Here is a 17133-nt window from a genome sequence, read left to right as displayed (position 1 = left end):
TTAATGAATTACCTTGTTCTACGTGTGTGATCTGCATATTTTATTTCCGAAAAGGTCTTTTCTGTATTTTGCTTGTCCCATTAACATTTCTTTTCACCGGAAACCAATTTATTATATGTCATGTTACCTCCGGCCGCACCTGCATACATTATGTGTCATTAGTATGCGGGGAAAAAGGGTGTATCCATTTTTTTTTAAAACGTGCATTACCAAGTGCTACCATGTCAGAAAAGTACACACTCATGAATATTCATGATTGTCGATAACTGTATACGAATCTACTCATATTCCCCATGCTACTTAGGATATTTACGACGTCTTGCACTGAAACAACATCTCTGGCATCATTTATAACGATATCACGAAACATTCTTAGCTGAACTCGAAGTCTACTTTCGTTCAAATCGTCGTTATATGTATCAAGTACATATCTCAGTTCTTCTTCATATTGTATATCACATGCGGCTTTCACAATAAGTTTCTCTGTGTGTAAGGCTGTATTCACGTCCTGTTGGTCAAACCGTCTTTCGATCTCACCACAAACTATATCCAATAGTCTATACCAGATTTCTACTTTATACAAGTGTTTCACATCATTAAAAGTGTGGTTTGGAGAGCCATTGTCCAGTCGTCTCGGAATTTTTCGCTGACGCGTCAGAGTTGGTTCTCCCACGTCTAACAACTCTCTTTTTGTCGTAGCATTAGTCCAAACCCTGTCAAAATGTTCATCTGTTCGAAGATTGGTGAGAGTATCTCTTGTTCGTTTCGCTGCCTCAATAGCCTCAGAAAGAGACAAAGCAGGATGTTGTAAAAGTTTACACAGTTCTTCACAAAGCTCAAATACAATCTTAGCGGCCCCCATGGAGAAAAATGTTTTAAAATCCTTCATGTTACGCATCAAGCCACCAGCGACAGACCCACCTGTACTTGTATCATCATCATGTATATTTTTCAGGGTTTCAAATAACGGCGCGTAGTTCTTCAGAACACTGTCAAATGACAGAGCTTTTACAGTCCATCTGTTCGGACATAAAGGTCTCAACGAGACACTTGAAGAACAACTGTAATTAGTTTCCGATAAGCCCTTCTGAATATTCGTAAAATTAGCTAAACGCTTCGGTGAGTCACGTATTAAATTTACAAGCGCACGCATGAATTCAAGAACATCTCTAATACAAGGAATTTGTCGTGCTGCCCACTGTAAAGCTAAATGTAAAGAGTGGGCAGTACAGTGAATATAGAGTGCCTTTGGTTGCACTTCTTTTATTTTAGCTTGGACTCCAGAGTAACAACCGGACATATTACTAGCTCCATCATAACACTGTCCCCTGCAGTTTTGTAATGGTAGATCCATTCGTACAAGCACATCTGTAATCACTGCTGTTAATGTAGATGCATCCATTCCTTCTACTTTATAGAAACCGATGAAATCCTCGTATACTTAGAATGCTTCACTTACATAATGAATACACAAGCTCACTTGCTCCTGACGCGAAATGTTTGAAGTTTCGTCAACAATAAGAGAAAAATACTTTTGCCGTTTAATATCAGATGCTATGCCACGAAGAAAGAATTGCGCAAGAAGTTCTAAAATTTCATTTTGAATGTCATGGCCGAGCCATTTATCTCGACGATGAAGCCACTTGCTTAAATCTTCGGAATCCTCTGCTCTCAACTGCAGAAGCTGGTATAAGTTTCCTGCTTCCTCAGAATGTCCACGTAAAGCAGGTAGTGAATTGAGGAAATCACCTTAAGAAGAGCATTTTGCGCAAACACCACATTTTCGGCTATTTGTTGGTTCAATTTACTGGTCACGTTCACTTTTTCACTAAGGACTAATTTTAATGCTGCTTCTCGGTGAACATGAGAATTTTCGTGACAAGAAAATTTTTCAAGTGCTTTTTTCCAGTTCTTGAAACCATTTTTAGTAAACCCTTCGTCCATATTTTTTGAAAACGAAAGAAGACTTTTCTCCGTAGCTTTAATGCAAGTGAAACAAAACACCCGCTCTGACAATGGATCCCAATGAAGCCAAAGGTAGTTATCGAACCAACAAGCTAAAGCATCGGCGTACTTTACCGAAATAAACTTGAGGGAAAGAAATATCGCGTGGTTGATTGGGAGCACTAATATCTTGCAATTTTATAGTATCATTGTCTACGTGCGATGTGTTAAACAGCTGTTGTTTGTCAGACACTTATCGACATTTGAACTTCCCGGTCTCGATTCCACACTTACACTAGAAATGCTATCTTCACTGTTGACACAAGATGACTCACCAGTTTCGAGTGTATTCTGCGCAGCACTCATACGTGAGGAGTTCTCTCCACTTCCTTTTGAACTGACACTATTACTGCCACTGATTTTTTTAAAATACTTCAAGAGAGTCATTTTGTCTCGACTCAAACACACACCACAGTTTAAGATACGATATTAAAGAGCACCAGCCGGACCCGCATGATACAGAAATACAGACATACTGTCCCAAAACTATGACAACTCTCTTGCATTCTTTCTTGTCTAAATTTTAAGAAAACTATAAAGATACTTCTTTCACGTGATTGCCCTAAGGGGAGATAAAAGAGAAGGAGGGAAGTGAGAATGATGCCTTGCCATCTTACCATTCACATGTGCAATTGTATGAATACAATCCAAGGCAGCAAGATGTTACTGGTTCTTTTACCATATATTTGCTTTGTTCAGAAGTTAAAAGATAAACAGGTCAAAATGGACTGTCACTTGATAGCAGAAGTGCCCACCCTCCTCCTACACTTTTTTTTTTTTTTTTTTTTTTTGGCTTCACAAGACACCGGCAGAAGTTGATCTTAGCTCGCGTTTCTACCATGTTCTTTCTTCTACTGCGGCACGGGACACTCTGAGGATGTGATTGACAAGTTATTGTACCCACTTTTCCATCTGCAGTTGTTTTAATCCTCCACATTGTTTTGGACATGCGCATTTTAAAAGTGACCTATCATTAAGAGAATGCTGGAATCTAGCTCTTTGTATCGATGGTTTACCAAAATCTGAGAATCTTGAATTTTTCTTTTCCGGCTGTTGCCTATGTATGGTTTACTAATTTTGACCCAAGCATATGCATCTTGAACATTATAGATGAAAACCTGACACCATTAAAACACACACACACACACACACACACACACACACACACATATATATATATATATATATATATATATATATATATATATATATATATATATATATATATATATATATATATATATATATATATATATATATATATATATATAGAGAGAGAGAGAGAGAGAGAGAGAGAGAGAATTAAATACGATAAACACTTAGCAATTTATCTCAGTGCTTTGTATTTGAGAGGTAGTTTTCCCTGAAAGGCAAGACTTTTTGGATATTGTTTGGTGCCCCGAAAGTGGGGGGGGGCAAAATGTTATGTTTGCCCCCCAGTCTGGGAAGTGGCGGGCAAGTGACCTCTTTTGCCCTATGGCTCAGGCGCCTATGGTCCGTTGAAAGATTTTAGTCCAACCCCTGCTGTTATGAAATGTCTGGCCAGAAAGGAAAGGCGTTTCGAAGTTCGTAGGAAGTCAAAGGAACAGCCCTGGTATAACGGTGTATTTGCCTCGGCAGAAAACAGAGACAGCGTGATGATCACGGAAAAATGACTGAAATTCTTATGGAAGAAAAAGTGACTTTTTTTCCAGTGTGACTATTTTTCTTATCGGTTTGTTTCCTGTATTTTATGGTTTTAATACAATACAATTAAATATGTATGCTAATATGCCTTTAATTTTGTTTGCTCTGGATGCCAAAATTTTCCTAAATAATAATAATAATAATAATAATAATAATAATAATAATAATAATAATATAATGATAATATTTTCTTTTGGGTCGCAGGTAAACATGATGTACTGGACAGAACACTGATATGTCAAAACAAATGCTGACTAAACTAGTTTTTCTATACTATATAAAATTTTTACCAGTGTGGAGCTGTGATTTCGTTGAATTTTAGGCCCTGAATTAAAGACTTCCCCACAATTTTCCGTACATTTTACAATCTGTGGATCCTATAGTAAAACTGCATCCTTCTTTCTTTGTGAAGTAACAAATTTTACTCATAAATTTTCCAAATATTGGCACCTTGATTGTCGCTGAAGTTTTATCTAAAAGTCGATTTTATTTTAGCTGAATGTCAGTAATTTTATTAAGGATTCAGAAAATTATCTCAAATATAGAAGTTTTCAAGACACAATATGGTTGATGGTAAGAGCATATAATCTATATACTGTGGATTTGTTTATTGAGATAAACTAATCTGTGCCCTTGAGTTTGTCGTAGTCTTCATCTTCGGAAATTCTTGGTTGTAAGAATGTTTACGAGGTAGTGGGATGTTACGTGTAGGAATTAGACTATGAATTCGGAACTATAGAAGTATTATCACATGCGAGAAGAATTCTGTTATTCCCTTCAACCGTCTGGATATAGATCTATTTTACGTGCTATTATCAAGTTCAGAACAATGAAATATTGTACCGTAAGATGCATTGAATGGGTTCATGAGCAGAAAGTAGGGTACGTATTTTTCACCATAATAAGTGCTATATTAGATTTATTTAGGGATTCTTTCCATGGGTATTATATTATGCTGTAAGAAATGCATAATACAGTTATATTAAGTGCAACCATCTGTTACGTCTTAATAAATTCAAAACATACCAGATAATATATTTAATACAAAAGATACAGAATTTGGAAATCAGTGTTATTGTTATTCAAGTTGAAGAAGAGAATTTTCGGTTTACCAATATTCGAATTATTGTTTAAATAAAGTACATGTTTAGATTCGGGACATATGTATTCCTAATGCTTCTAAGATTCATTTCAGTGGGCTGTGCTATCAATGTTTAATTTTTGTTTTATACATTTCACAGTTGTCTTCCACAATAAAATTAATTCACAACAATTTTCTTGCTTTACTTAATATCTTTGTAAATTTTACAATGTTATAGTCGAAGTACATGCCCAAATTATTTTATACACAGTGATGATATATCTGTTCATTGATATAAAATCAATTATTCATGCGATCTGTGCTAGATGGTCATTATGATCGAAGTATATTTCCATTCATGGCAAAACAAAACTGGTTTGATCATGTTGGTGTGTGTCTGTATGGAGCAGGCGCGTTAGTGATGCTGTGTTTGTGCATGAAGCAGGAGTTTTTTTTTTTTTTTTTATGTGCCTTACCTAACATCCAGAAGTTAAATGTAATGTCTTCGTCACATTATATCTGACATGTCTTTCAGTAGGTCATATTTAAAACTAAATATTCGGATGGTGCCGTCAAAATTACGGAGAGTTTTGATAGTATGTGTTGTCTGGGTTCGATTTACGATGGAAGTAGCGTATGCGTCTTTGGCTTGGAAGACACGGGGTCGATTCCCAGCTGGAGTTGATGTGGTTCAGACCCCACGTTAAATCTATAGGTGCACGTTTCATATAGTCTCACTGATGAACACTAAACTCAAAATCAAATCAATCCAATGGAAGTGCTTGCCTTAAATACAAATCCGAGTAATTGTCTGGGTCCTACTTTAAACAGTAGGTACGGTATAATTTCACATAGTCTTCAGTTTGGAAAGTAAACCAAACTCAAATAACCACGAGCTATTCTGTCAAATAATAATTCTGACTTTAGGAATGACCTGTATTGAGTTTTATGTCCATTTTAATATGTTCTATTCTTTTACTTAAATTATTGACATTTTTGAGTCGTGGTGGTTGTAGGATCGCAGTTTCTGCTTTCTACTATTTATGAGTTATCGTATGTCTGTTTATCGTCGCCTTATCCGACATACATTTAAATATTATGATTGAGTCGTTTATTTTTTCTTTCTTTCTTTTCCAGAAAAGAGCGTGAACAATTGAACTAAGTAAGTGATGAATTGCAAAGATGAGGAGGCTACCGTTATATCTTCAAACAATAAATCAAATAGATTGGATGTGGTGGAGTTGCGGTCAGATAACACCGCATTTCCTAATGAAAGTGCCAAAATTGTCACACCTACTAAACAGTTATCAGCAAACGGAAGGGAATGTTTACCTACGAACTTAGACAGTGATGTGAATGCCAATGAATCTGTGTGTACTAAAACAGATGTTCCCAATTGTGCTCAGAATAGTATTTGTAGTCCTATCGTAGTGCATGAATTAGATGAAGATGTGTCAACCAGTGATATGAGTAACTGTGATATGGCTACGCTAGAAGCTGGTAGCGATCAGTGTAATATTGTAAATAAAAACGAATCGAGCACCGGCTCTGATAGCGATACTACAGTTGGTGCTATAGAAATTACAAACATAAAATGTGAAGACGCTACAAAATTATCACTTCCATCTTCTCCGGAAAGGAGTGAATCTGTCATGTCTCCATCTCCTGAGAATCTCGAATTGCGTAGATCTGAAGACTGTTCCAGTCAGAAAGTATTACATTCAAAAGCTATGTATTCTGAAAATAGTGGAAGCACGCATACTTCAATTTTGTTGAAAGATTTGTGTGATGATATCAGTGATGGTGATGTGTTGTCTTCAATACATTCAGTTCCCTGTGCAGAATTCGCAGAAAATGACCCAGCAGAACATCTTAGACAACTAGAGGAGATCAACTTAGATGAAGAATATGGTGACCTTGAAGATTACGAGGGAATTCTGGGCGAATCAGAAGGTCTTAATGGTATGTCAGCCTTTTTGTTTAAGCATCCAACATATAAAATCCTGAAGAAAGAAATCGCTCAGATGAGGGAAAAGCAAAAAATCTTACAGGCTGAAGTAAACAGGTAATTACGATACTATTTATATTTTCTTTTAAAGTCTAGTATCTGTATTATGAAGGTAACCAAGAAAGTTCTGTCGCGTTCTGTGGAAATTGTGTTCAATTGGCCGTAACACCGTGAACTGATTGCGAAAGAAGATAAGGCGAAGATCACTTGGTATGGGTATATCCAACCACACCTGGTTGTGGGACTTCAGTTACGTTGTGAACTTGGATAAGGACAGAGTGAACATGGGACCTCCACAGAGCGTCATAAAGGCATGTATGCTGTACGAGTTAAAACGGGTAAAACACCGCTGTAGCGGGGCGGAAGATATGCCCTTGGTGAGGGTCTCGTGACTACACGGACAGTGCATCGGTGGATTAACAAGTTTAAGGACGGTGAGGAAACACTCTAAGATGCATCACGTGCCGGACAAACAAATGTACAGTCCGCAGCAAAAAACCTGCAACATGAGTATGTAAGTTTATTGTGAAACTACGCTTAACAGCCCAGGGAATCAACATAACGTCTAAGTGGGACTAATCACGCCAGAAGAAACATCGGTGTCCTCCCCTGCACACTTATTTTGGAGCAAAAGACTTCGTCGTTTTTTCAACAAACTTACATGCTCATGTTGCAGGTTTTTTGCTGCGGACTGTACAAATTGAAGATCTTCAGGCAGCAATTGAGGCGAACAATGACTAGACATGTGAGAAAGTGAGACTACAATTCGGTGTGTGTGGATAAACCATTCGGCAGCACCTCCATGCATTGGGAAGCACTACAAGTTGGGTCGATGGCTTCCACATGATTTGACTGCAGGCCAGAAGGCAACGCGAGCGGACACTTGTGTTCCTTTGCTGTCTTTGAGGAAGGATTTCTTTTTGGACAGGGTGTTGACATGTGATTAGAAGTGGGTCCTGTTTGAAGTTCCACGACGCCCTCATCATTGATTAGCATCCCATGAACCGGTTTCAAAACAGCCAAAACCAGAAGAAGGTCCTCCTGTATGTTTGGTGGACTGTTTGCGGCATTGTGAACTGATACCAGCTGGTCAGATCATCAATGAAATTGTGTACTGTCAGCAGTTGAGCCGTGTTTACGGACATCTGAAAACTCTGGAGCCAGTACTTCGGAATTGCAAAGCGGTACTCCTGTTACAGGACAACGCTAAGCCCCATGTAGATAGGATGACTCGGGACACCATTCTACGCCTTGGATGGGAAACAGTATTGCATCCGCCATACTCTCTGGACATGGCACTGTCCGATTATCACCTATTCCATTCCTTGTACAATCATCTTAGAGGACGCCAGTTCAAATCCCTAGTAGAAGTTCAAAATGTACTTTATATCTTCGCTTCACGGCCACAATTCCTGTCGTGATGGAATTCATTGCCTCTCTGAACGTTGGCAGAAGGCCATCGATTTGATGGTGACTATTTTTGACCTTCCAGGTACGTTTTGGGTGACATATCGATGTTCGAAGATGGTGGGTGAAAAAGCGATTGTGCTTTCTTGGTTACCTTTATGGTTTCACCTTTTATCGATTTTGTAAAGTATTCGAGTTCTTAGTATTGAGTGCCATGTAGAAAAAAATCATAAAATATGAAAAAAGGAAAGGAAAATGATAAAAATACGTATATTACATATTCAGTTTAAAGCCTGTAGAAAGTACACCGTCAACAGGACAGTAACGAACAAAACAAACAAACAAACAAAAAAAAAAAAAAGTTTAATATTTAAGCGCTGTTCTTCTAGTGGATAACGTAATTAATTCGTTTGCCAATGCTTGCCAATGTTCGAAACCTGGTTTCCCATACTTTTCGTTAAAAGTTTATGTACCGAATTGTTCATCAACTTGAGCATGCTTTAATTGGTCATTTTCTGAATAAAACAAAGGAAATTTGGATAGTATATAAATAAGTTACTTTCCATCCTTAGAAGCGGAATTTTTAGACACGGAAATACGTATTTTCTCATTTTTAATTAAAAGTTTATTTACCAAATTTTACTCCTCCATGTAAAACGAATCCTTACCTTCAGCACTTACAAAATAAAGGGAAAAGAGTAGTGTTTGAAGTAGAAAAAAAGCAGAGGCGGTATGTTTTATTACGATTTTGACCCGACATACCGGCTATCTAAATGTTAAAATACAGTAAGGGTATGTTGCCTAAAAGATTGCATTTCTATTTCTATGACTGAAAACCACTGCATAGCTTCTCTTTAGTTACGGGGGTGGGAGGATGTATGGTCTCTCTTCCTTTGATCCCTCAGCAACAACTTTCTAAAAAAATTAAAAAATATCCCCTTATGTTATATTATAGAGAATTATACACGAAAATGCTCAAAAACCGAGTTTTTATATTAACAATTTCCTGCAGGAAAGCTCCCGGAATCCCCACTCGACTGAAGAGTAATCAAAACCCATGGAAGAAAAGCCCCTACAGCAGACAACTCCTAAATCCGCTCAAAACGCGACATCTATATGAATTAAGGCAAGAAGACACACAAATAGGCCTACATAAGAAAGAAACAATTCAATAAGGCACATCAAAATATAAACTAGATGAACTACTTTGAAGATAGCTTAATTTATAAACAAAAGGAAGAAAAAAGATAAAAATGTCGCTATTGTCAACTTAGAAATTATTTCTAAGTAAAAAATAAAATCTTTTTATGTGAAAACTATTCGACAATTATATATAAAATGTATTTATCAAAGATAATTAGCATCTGCTCTCCAGTGACGGTATGTTTTGACCACTGAAAAACTAGAGGTGGTATGCTTTCATCACTAAAAAGCCAGAGACGGTATGGCATACCACCGCATACCGTCTCACTTCGACCACTGGAAAAGAGGGAAATTTGAATATAGAAGTGACCCCCTTAGAAGCTGAAATTTTTAAAACTGTGAAACATATTTCACTACTTCTCATTAATTATTCCTTAGTTTGGCTCCAAGAAGGCATCTGGACAAAGATATGTTTTGGTGTACTCGAATTCGTAGTGGAACAATTAGCAAATTGCGTGAAGCAGATTGTTAATCATCGTAGTCTGTTTGTAGTTACGATATTTTACCTACTTCGCTAATTTAATTGTTCTAAATTAAAAATACAAATAATGCATCACATTTGCAGCTTAAAATTACCCTTTTTTTAAAGCTCTATAGCGGTATTATTATATACATATTGCATTATTATCATTCAATTTCCACCGCTGACTGTGGCAAAAATGCAGGGAAAAAGAGCCAGGCCTAGAAAGAATTCGTAAGGATCTAGGGTCATTGTTTCGGACTTAGTCTCTGGAAGGTCGTCCCACTTTTTTTTGACCAGAACTGTACATGTTACTTACTGTCTGTGAGAAATTGCATTACCTGTAAGAACTGAGAAATGTAGAGCTTCATTTTTCACAGTTTGTCAATTGAAATTATTATCCCTTAAAAAGTTCTTGAAATTAATACAACTGAATGAAATACTCGTATCCTATGCACTAATAAGGTATATTCTTATCCAGTGCCAAATTTCATGTCTGTACGAACAGCGAGCAGTTTAACTCAAACATGTAATAAAGTGGCCTTCCTTCCCTTCTTCTGACATATATAGATCGAATTACGCAAAACTACATCTACATTATAGTATAGATTTTGAGGGAAACATTTATGCAGAACATTAGATTCTTTGGCCCGACGACTTCGTTGGTAAGTTTGTGAGTTAATTTTTTGGTTTACTTTCTTGTAGATGAGCAGTTAAAAAATAAATTCAATTGAGGTGTCAAGGTATTAGAAGTCTTTACCACTGCTTTTCAGTGGTAAATATTTTACTGTTTTTCAGGCTGGAAAGTGAGAATCAAAGGCTAGAAGCAGATCATTCCCATGAGATCTACCAAGTTCAAATAGAAACATTAGAGAAAACTGTTGGACAACAACAGAGGGAGATACAGCATTTAACAGAAAAATGCCGTCAGCAGGAAGAACTGAACAACAAAAGGTACTCGCAGATGAAGCAAGATTTGGAAAGCAAATTAGAAAAAGTAAGTATTTGCCATTTGTATTAAATTGATGCGAATGAAATGTCCATTTTTGACGTCTGGGATGGACTGTCATGCGTCTAACTTCCCAAACTGGGTACATGTCCAGCTAACTGGTTGAAGTACTCAAACAGCTTGAGGGCACATCGTTCTTGAACACCGTATGAAAGTGCACCGTGGAAAACACTCAATTGAGGGTGTTTTTTTCTCTTTATGACTTAAACTGAGATATTTTACACAGCAAGCTGTAAAAGACATTAACAGTACATTTGGACAGGAATGGGAAATGAACGCACCATTTACTATTGGCGTGTCAAATTTCGTTCCGGTGTTACAGTATTGCAATATGAGCCCCAGGGGCAGCGACCAATATCATGTTCGGATGAACTTGGTGAAAATGTTGGACGTACGGATGCCACATAAGTTGACACCGGTCAACAAAAATCACCGTCTAAACGTGATTCTCTGAGTGTAAGGAATAACCGGGAAAGTTTCTTGCATCGGGTTGCCACTTCAGATTAAAAATTAGTCTGTTATGATAACCGTAAACGGTCCGGACAGTTGTTGAATTGTGATCAACGTCCATAACTGTTTCCTAAACCAACTCTCCACCCACAAGAGGTGTTGTTGTTGGAATGGTGGTCTATGATGTGAGTGATCCGTCATATTTTTATCATGTAAGGTGAAACCATCAATGCAGGTCGTTCCAGTGCTGAACTCCATGAAATGCACCGCAAACTTGTTGGCAAGCATCCAGCAATGGTTAACGTACATAGTGTCCTCATGTTGCTCGACAATGCTGTCTCGCAGGGACCTTTCCTCACTCACTAATGCTGACACCTGTTCCTGCACTGTAAGACATCTCAGCATCTCGATTACTTCTTAAACCCTGCTCCCGCCAAGTGAGCTTTGTGGTGGACAAACATCGTGTGCGTGGGTTTTCTCGGGGTTCTCCCGTTTCCTCCCACTTTCTTCATTCCACCATTTCATTCATTTGTCATAATCACCGTCTCCTTTAGCCTAACCGGCATAACCGTGGGACGTTAAACTCAAAGATTTCATTTCATTTCATTCGATTACTTCTTGGAAGTGAGGATCTTCCTGGATGATTGGAAGATGCAACGTGCGGGTTGAGGACTTCTTCTCATCGCAGGCTGCAGACTTTTTTCGCCACAGCATCCAGTTGTTGTTGAGCGGTGGCAAAAATATTTGGTTGTAGACTATGAATGTTTTAATTAACCAGGCATTGTAGTTTTCAATTTTTCCTTTGGAAGTGACGCATCTGGAGCGGATAGTTCATTCGCACCAACCTAATAAAACTGTTACATGGGTATGACTTAATAGGTGATATGTGTGATGAAGACTAGAAAGATCATTTTGTTGTATAATGTGAGGATATAAGAAGTAAGTGATATTGTCAATGAGCTATTTCCAAGCACATTTACATTTAAATCTTGTACTCCAATATTTCCCTCCTCCGCAAAAAGTCATTTCCAAGTTAATAGTTCCAATATTATTGTTTACTGCCCGAACTAGCGATAAGCGTGGCGTAGTTGTAAATATTTTCGCGATGCAATGTTTTATAAAAGAACCATTGACTAGTAATACCTTTTCGTCTTAAATATCTTATGTTTGTTTATTGAAGTTTAGGGTCCCTATTCATTAACAACGTGGATCTACAGTTAAAGATGGAATCCAAGTTACTGCAATACATTCAGATTTTAATGCTCTCCCACCGGAAATCGAACTTGGGACCACGCTTACCAAAGCTGCGCGCACTAGGTATTAGACCAGCGGGGAGAGCTCTTAAATGTCTTATTTCCTGTACTTTTCCAATCACTTGTTGGAATAGTTATTACTATTCTCTGTTCCAAGTGTGTGTCCATTTCGGTGGTTTCTTCTCGGACGCTGTTTAACTAATGAGTGAAGGTTTTTTTTTGGTAATAATGAATGACTGTCATTTATTTATTTTTAGAAAATGATGGAGTTTTTAAGTACTGTACATTCTATCGCTGAATAAGGGAAAACATAATTTATAATAAATTTTAGGAATTTCGTTAATTCCATAATAGGACTGAACAATAATTTGAACGAAACAGTTTATATCAAATAGATTTTGTTCTCGAATGAAGAAGTCATTCGAGTCAAGTTACGATTATCAGTATGATTTTGTTTATTTAATGATTTATTTCCTTCTTTCTTCCTCCTGTATATTCTGAAATCAGGTGAATTAATTTTTTAAAGCGTATAGTCTAAGTGCACTGATCATTATAAATTATTATTATTTTTCCTAGATGTCAAAACAATATGAAGCTGCCAACAAAGATAAGGAGGCGATGGTGGTAAAATATGCAACAAGTGAACGGGAAGTAATAATTCAAAAGAAGGAGAGAGAAGTATTAGATAGGAAGCTAAAAGAATTGAGTAAAGAGAAAGATATACTTCTTGGAAAAATTAAGACAATAACTAGTGAGAAAGCTAGAATATGCCAAATGTATGATAGTAAGGTAAGTACATTGAAAATTTCCTTACATATTGCTCCTTAGTTTATAAAGGCTTTGAGCCGTGTTTCACATTATGATGTACATATATTAATTCTTCGTAGCAGACAAGACTCAGTTTCGTTGTCAGTATATATGGGTTATTTAATTGTCTTTAATCAATCGAGTTTTCGTGTCACAGTAATACGTTGTCATAATATATTGTACGCCGTTCTTATTCTGTAAACTGTAACTTGGTTAGTAACCGTACATGTGAAATCTTGTACAGTCTATAAAATAAAAGACGATTTGATCTGATAGTTGAAGGTATATTGAGAGAAGAGAGCATTAAAGCTCATGTACCTAATAAATATAACATCTACCGTAGAAAACAATGAAATCAAATTACTATGTGACAATTTCTATCAACTTGTAGACTGAACGTCCCTTCAGAAATTATCGGATAAATATCAGCTCAGTTAGGGCTTGATTGATTCTTCCTTTTCATAGCTACGAATCGTTTTAAGTTTTTAAGATACTGAACTTTCATAAAAATAGTGAACTTAATATGAAATCCATAATGAACTATTTTTGTTAGTGTTACTGTAAGTAAATGAATGAAAATTGTATCCTTGAATTGTTACAGAGTTCTGAATTGACATCTACCCAGAAGGAGGTTGAAAAACTGAAAGAGGAACTAAATTCCAGAGAAATCAAAATAAAATGGGCTCAAAATAAGTTACGATCAGAAATGGATGCACACAAGGTAATTTTACAAACATAAATACATATTTATATTGTTTATGTTTTATTTAATTATTTATCTATTTAAAACTTCCGTTCTCTGGAACAAAAGTAATGTAATATTGAGTTCATGTCGTAATTTTTTTCTTGTACAGTTCATAATTAAGTAATTACGAATTCGCCTCTTACGTTACACCCTGTATTTTAAAGTTTTCGCACCTACTCGCAGAGTAATGATGAATGCAGTAAAAGTTTTAAAAGTAAGTTAAATTCAGCTATCTTCCTCTTTCATAAAATAAATACAAGTTGAAAGACTATTGATAAGGAAGGGTATACTAAGGATTATCGTGATTTGCAACATTTTGTAGCTTTAATAGGGAAGTGACACCTCGAAGTAAGCAGCTTTTTAGGAGAACGAGTTAAAGATTAGTACTGCTATAGATTAACTCGTTATACAAACGACATGTTTGCTCCCGGGGGGTGGGTACCTTCACTTGCGATGTTTTTACACAAAACTTTCCTAATCTCTAGGACCATCTTCAACATCATATATCAATAAGGGCTATTTTTTAGTTGTGTCACTTTTATATTAATGCTATGATTTGACACACATGATATAAGAACAAGATTTTATTTTTATAAAAGTATTTTTTTTAATTTTTTTAAAATTCTGGACACATTATAAATGTGTGCCTTGTGATCAATGGTAAGATATGGAAATAATTTGGTGTGTGCATATTATTCTGTGTAGTATAATCAATATTTTGTGTAAAGTTTCTTTCATGACTCTTGTATCGTTCTTTGGTTAAAGAACCCATTAATATTCATTTACCATATTTTTAAAATTATATGTTATAATTATAGGAAACTCAACAGAAATTGGACAAAATTACTCAAAAGCTTCATGAGACTCGAGAGGAAGCGGAACAAGTCCGACGAGATAGTCAGGCGATGATACGTGCATGGCAAGAAAGTCAGGAAAACAGAGCGAATTCTTTAGGTACTTTACTGTTTTCTCCAATTGGGCCGATTTATTATTATTATTATTATTATTATTATTATTATTATTGATATGTGATTTTGGTTTGTTTGTAAATCAACTGCTATGATTTGGCATCGTACTTGCAAAGAAATGAGTGAATATGTTCTTGATATAATTAGCATCTTCATTTAGGCCAATGATACAGGGTTAGCCTAAATGATGCATCATGTTTTAAAGCACTGTTTATTTACAAATATACGATGTACAAAGACGGGTGATGCATGAAAAGATAGATACACTCACCAAGTTTAAAAAGACACCTCGTGGTTCGCGTGCACGCTTGATAGCAGGCCTGTGACAGTTCTCTACAAGATGACGGAAATGCAGGTGTTAGAATATGCGAAGTGTTCGTCGGTTACGAGTGTTCAGTGTGCATTCATACGCAAGTACGGAAAAACTGCACCTAGTCACCACAGCATTTTGGTTTGGTTTCTCCAGTTCTTTGTGGGCTGCGCACAAAACTCTTTCTCACGCGCTCCTCGATTTCCTCTGAGACACGCGGTCGCCTCGTGTTTTTCCCTTCTTCACAGACAACCAGTATCACGAAACTGGCGAAACCAAAGCAAAATATTCTGGTGACTAGGTGCAGCTTTTCCGTATTTGCGTATGAATGCACACTGAACGCTCGTAACCGACGAACACTTCGCATATTCTAACACACAAAAACTCTTCTCGTTCATTGCCGCCATCTTGTAGAGTACCGTCACAGGCTTGCCATCTAGCGTGCACGCAAACCACAAGGCGGGCTTTTTAAACTTGGTGAATGCATCTATCTTTTCATGTATCTACCGTCTTGTAAATAAACAATGCTTTGAATTTCGTTGAATCATTTAAGCTAACCCCGTACTTTGATTGAACAGACAGAAGCACTTGCATGATCTTTTTTTCATACTGGGTATGTAAGAATTTTTTTCACCAATATTTCTTAACTTAAGAGAGAATATAACAGATATATTGACAGGCAACTCTGAATCAATGTGTAAATTAGGTTTCAAAGGATTACAGTTTCTCCCTAGTTAACATACTAGTTATGTTTCTTTCCCAGCAGCTTTATATTAGTGTATTTTTAGTGAATGGAAAGTTCTGGAAGTTTTTAGATTTTAAGGAAAGTTACGTTTATTAATTTGATGAAGAAATCGTAAAATTAGTGTGTAAAAATGTAACAACTTAGTTAGAAATATGAAGATATTGTTGGTCTGGATGAAGATGATATAGAATTAAGACATCGAAATTATTACTATATAGTAAAACTCAAATATGCTAAGAGGGGGGCGCGGTGGCTCAGTGGTAGAGCGTTCACCTCTGGTGCTTGGGGTCCCGGGTTCGATCCCAGCCCCCGCCAAGTGAACTTTGTGGTGGACAAACACCGTGCTCGTGGGTTTTTGTCGGGGTTCTCCCGTTTCCTCCCACTTCCTTCATTCCACCATTTCACTCATCTCTCATTATCACCGTCTCCTTTAGCCTAACCGGCATAACCGTGGGACGTAAAACTTAAAGATTTCATTTCATTTTTTTCAAATATGTTAAGGTATGTTACTGTATTTTTCTAGCCCATAATTATGTACTGAGACTAAGGGAGACGGTGGAATAAAGAAAGTGAGAGGAAAAAGAGAAACCCGAGAAAACCCACGTACAAAGCGGCTTCGTCACAAGCTAGGATCGAACGAGGGACCACACAATTTTCTTATTATTCTACATAAATGCGTACTGTAGGAAAATGAAAACCTTAACTTAATTTTGTTACGTCTGCTTCGTACCGATAGGCTATATTACTGTATAATGACTATGTTAAAGTCGGTTGTATCAGTCCATTACCGCTTACACTTAGATACATTTTGTTTTGTTTTTCTTATTATTTAATCAACAATTGTTGCATAAAAGGAGCAATATTCATTGTAATGTATACCACTTGAAAAGCAATTTTACTAGAAAACTCAAAAGGTATCCACTTTTGATCCTCCAAATGATCATAGGCTGTTTGAAACATCATATTAAATGTTGAATTTTCACTGACATCTGTCAGA

At 36.7% G+C, this 17133-nt stretch overlaps 2 protein-coding genes across 3 annotated transcripts in view; one reads left to right on the top strand and one right to left on the bottom strand.

Moving 5' to 3' along the window:
- Nucleotides 1–250: 250 nt before the first annotated feature.
- Nucleotides 251–1402, bottom strand: LOC145664874 (zinc finger MYM-type protein 1-like). Its single transcript, XM_081731964.1, has one exon. The coding sequence runs from the start codon at nucleotides 1400–1402 to the stop codon at nucleotides 251–253; it is 1152 nt and encodes a 383-aa protein (XP_081588090.1).
- Nucleotides 1403–4318: 2916 nt separating this feature from the next.
- The window catches only part of LOC145689426 (uncharacterized), a 52266-nt gene continuing 39451 nt past the window's right edge, over nucleotides 4319–17133 (top strand). Inside the window, exons 1-6 of one of the 2 annotated variants that reach the window (XM_081763583.1) lie at nucleotides 4319–4572; nucleotides 5909–6836; nucleotides 10648–10846; nucleotides 13138–13350; nucleotides 13970–14089; nucleotides 14932–15067. In XM_081763583.1, coding sequence (XP_081619709.1) covers nucleotides 5941–6836; nucleotides 10648–10846; nucleotides 13138–13350; nucleotides 13970–14089; nucleotides 14932–15067 — 1564 coding nt within the window. In that variant the 5' untranslated portion in view covers nucleotides 4319–4572; nucleotides 5909–5940. The remainder of the gene's footprint in view (nucleotides 4573–5908; nucleotides 6837–10647; nucleotides 10847–13137; nucleotides 13351–13969; nucleotides 14090–14931; nucleotides 15068–17133) is intronic. The other variant, XM_081763586.1, reaches the window with a different exon arrangement.

The sequence above is a fragment of the Thermobia domestica genome, chromosome 1 (assembly GCF_964235325.1).
Source record: "Thermobia domestica chromosome 1, izTheDome1.hap1.1, whole genome shotgun sequence".
NCBI classification, from domain to species: Eukaryota; Metazoa; Arthropoda; class Insecta; order Zygentoma; family Lepismatidae; genus Thermobia; species Thermobia domestica.
The sequence above is the reverse complement of the archived record's forward strand: the minus strand, read 5'-3'. Positions and strand labels throughout refer to the sequence as shown.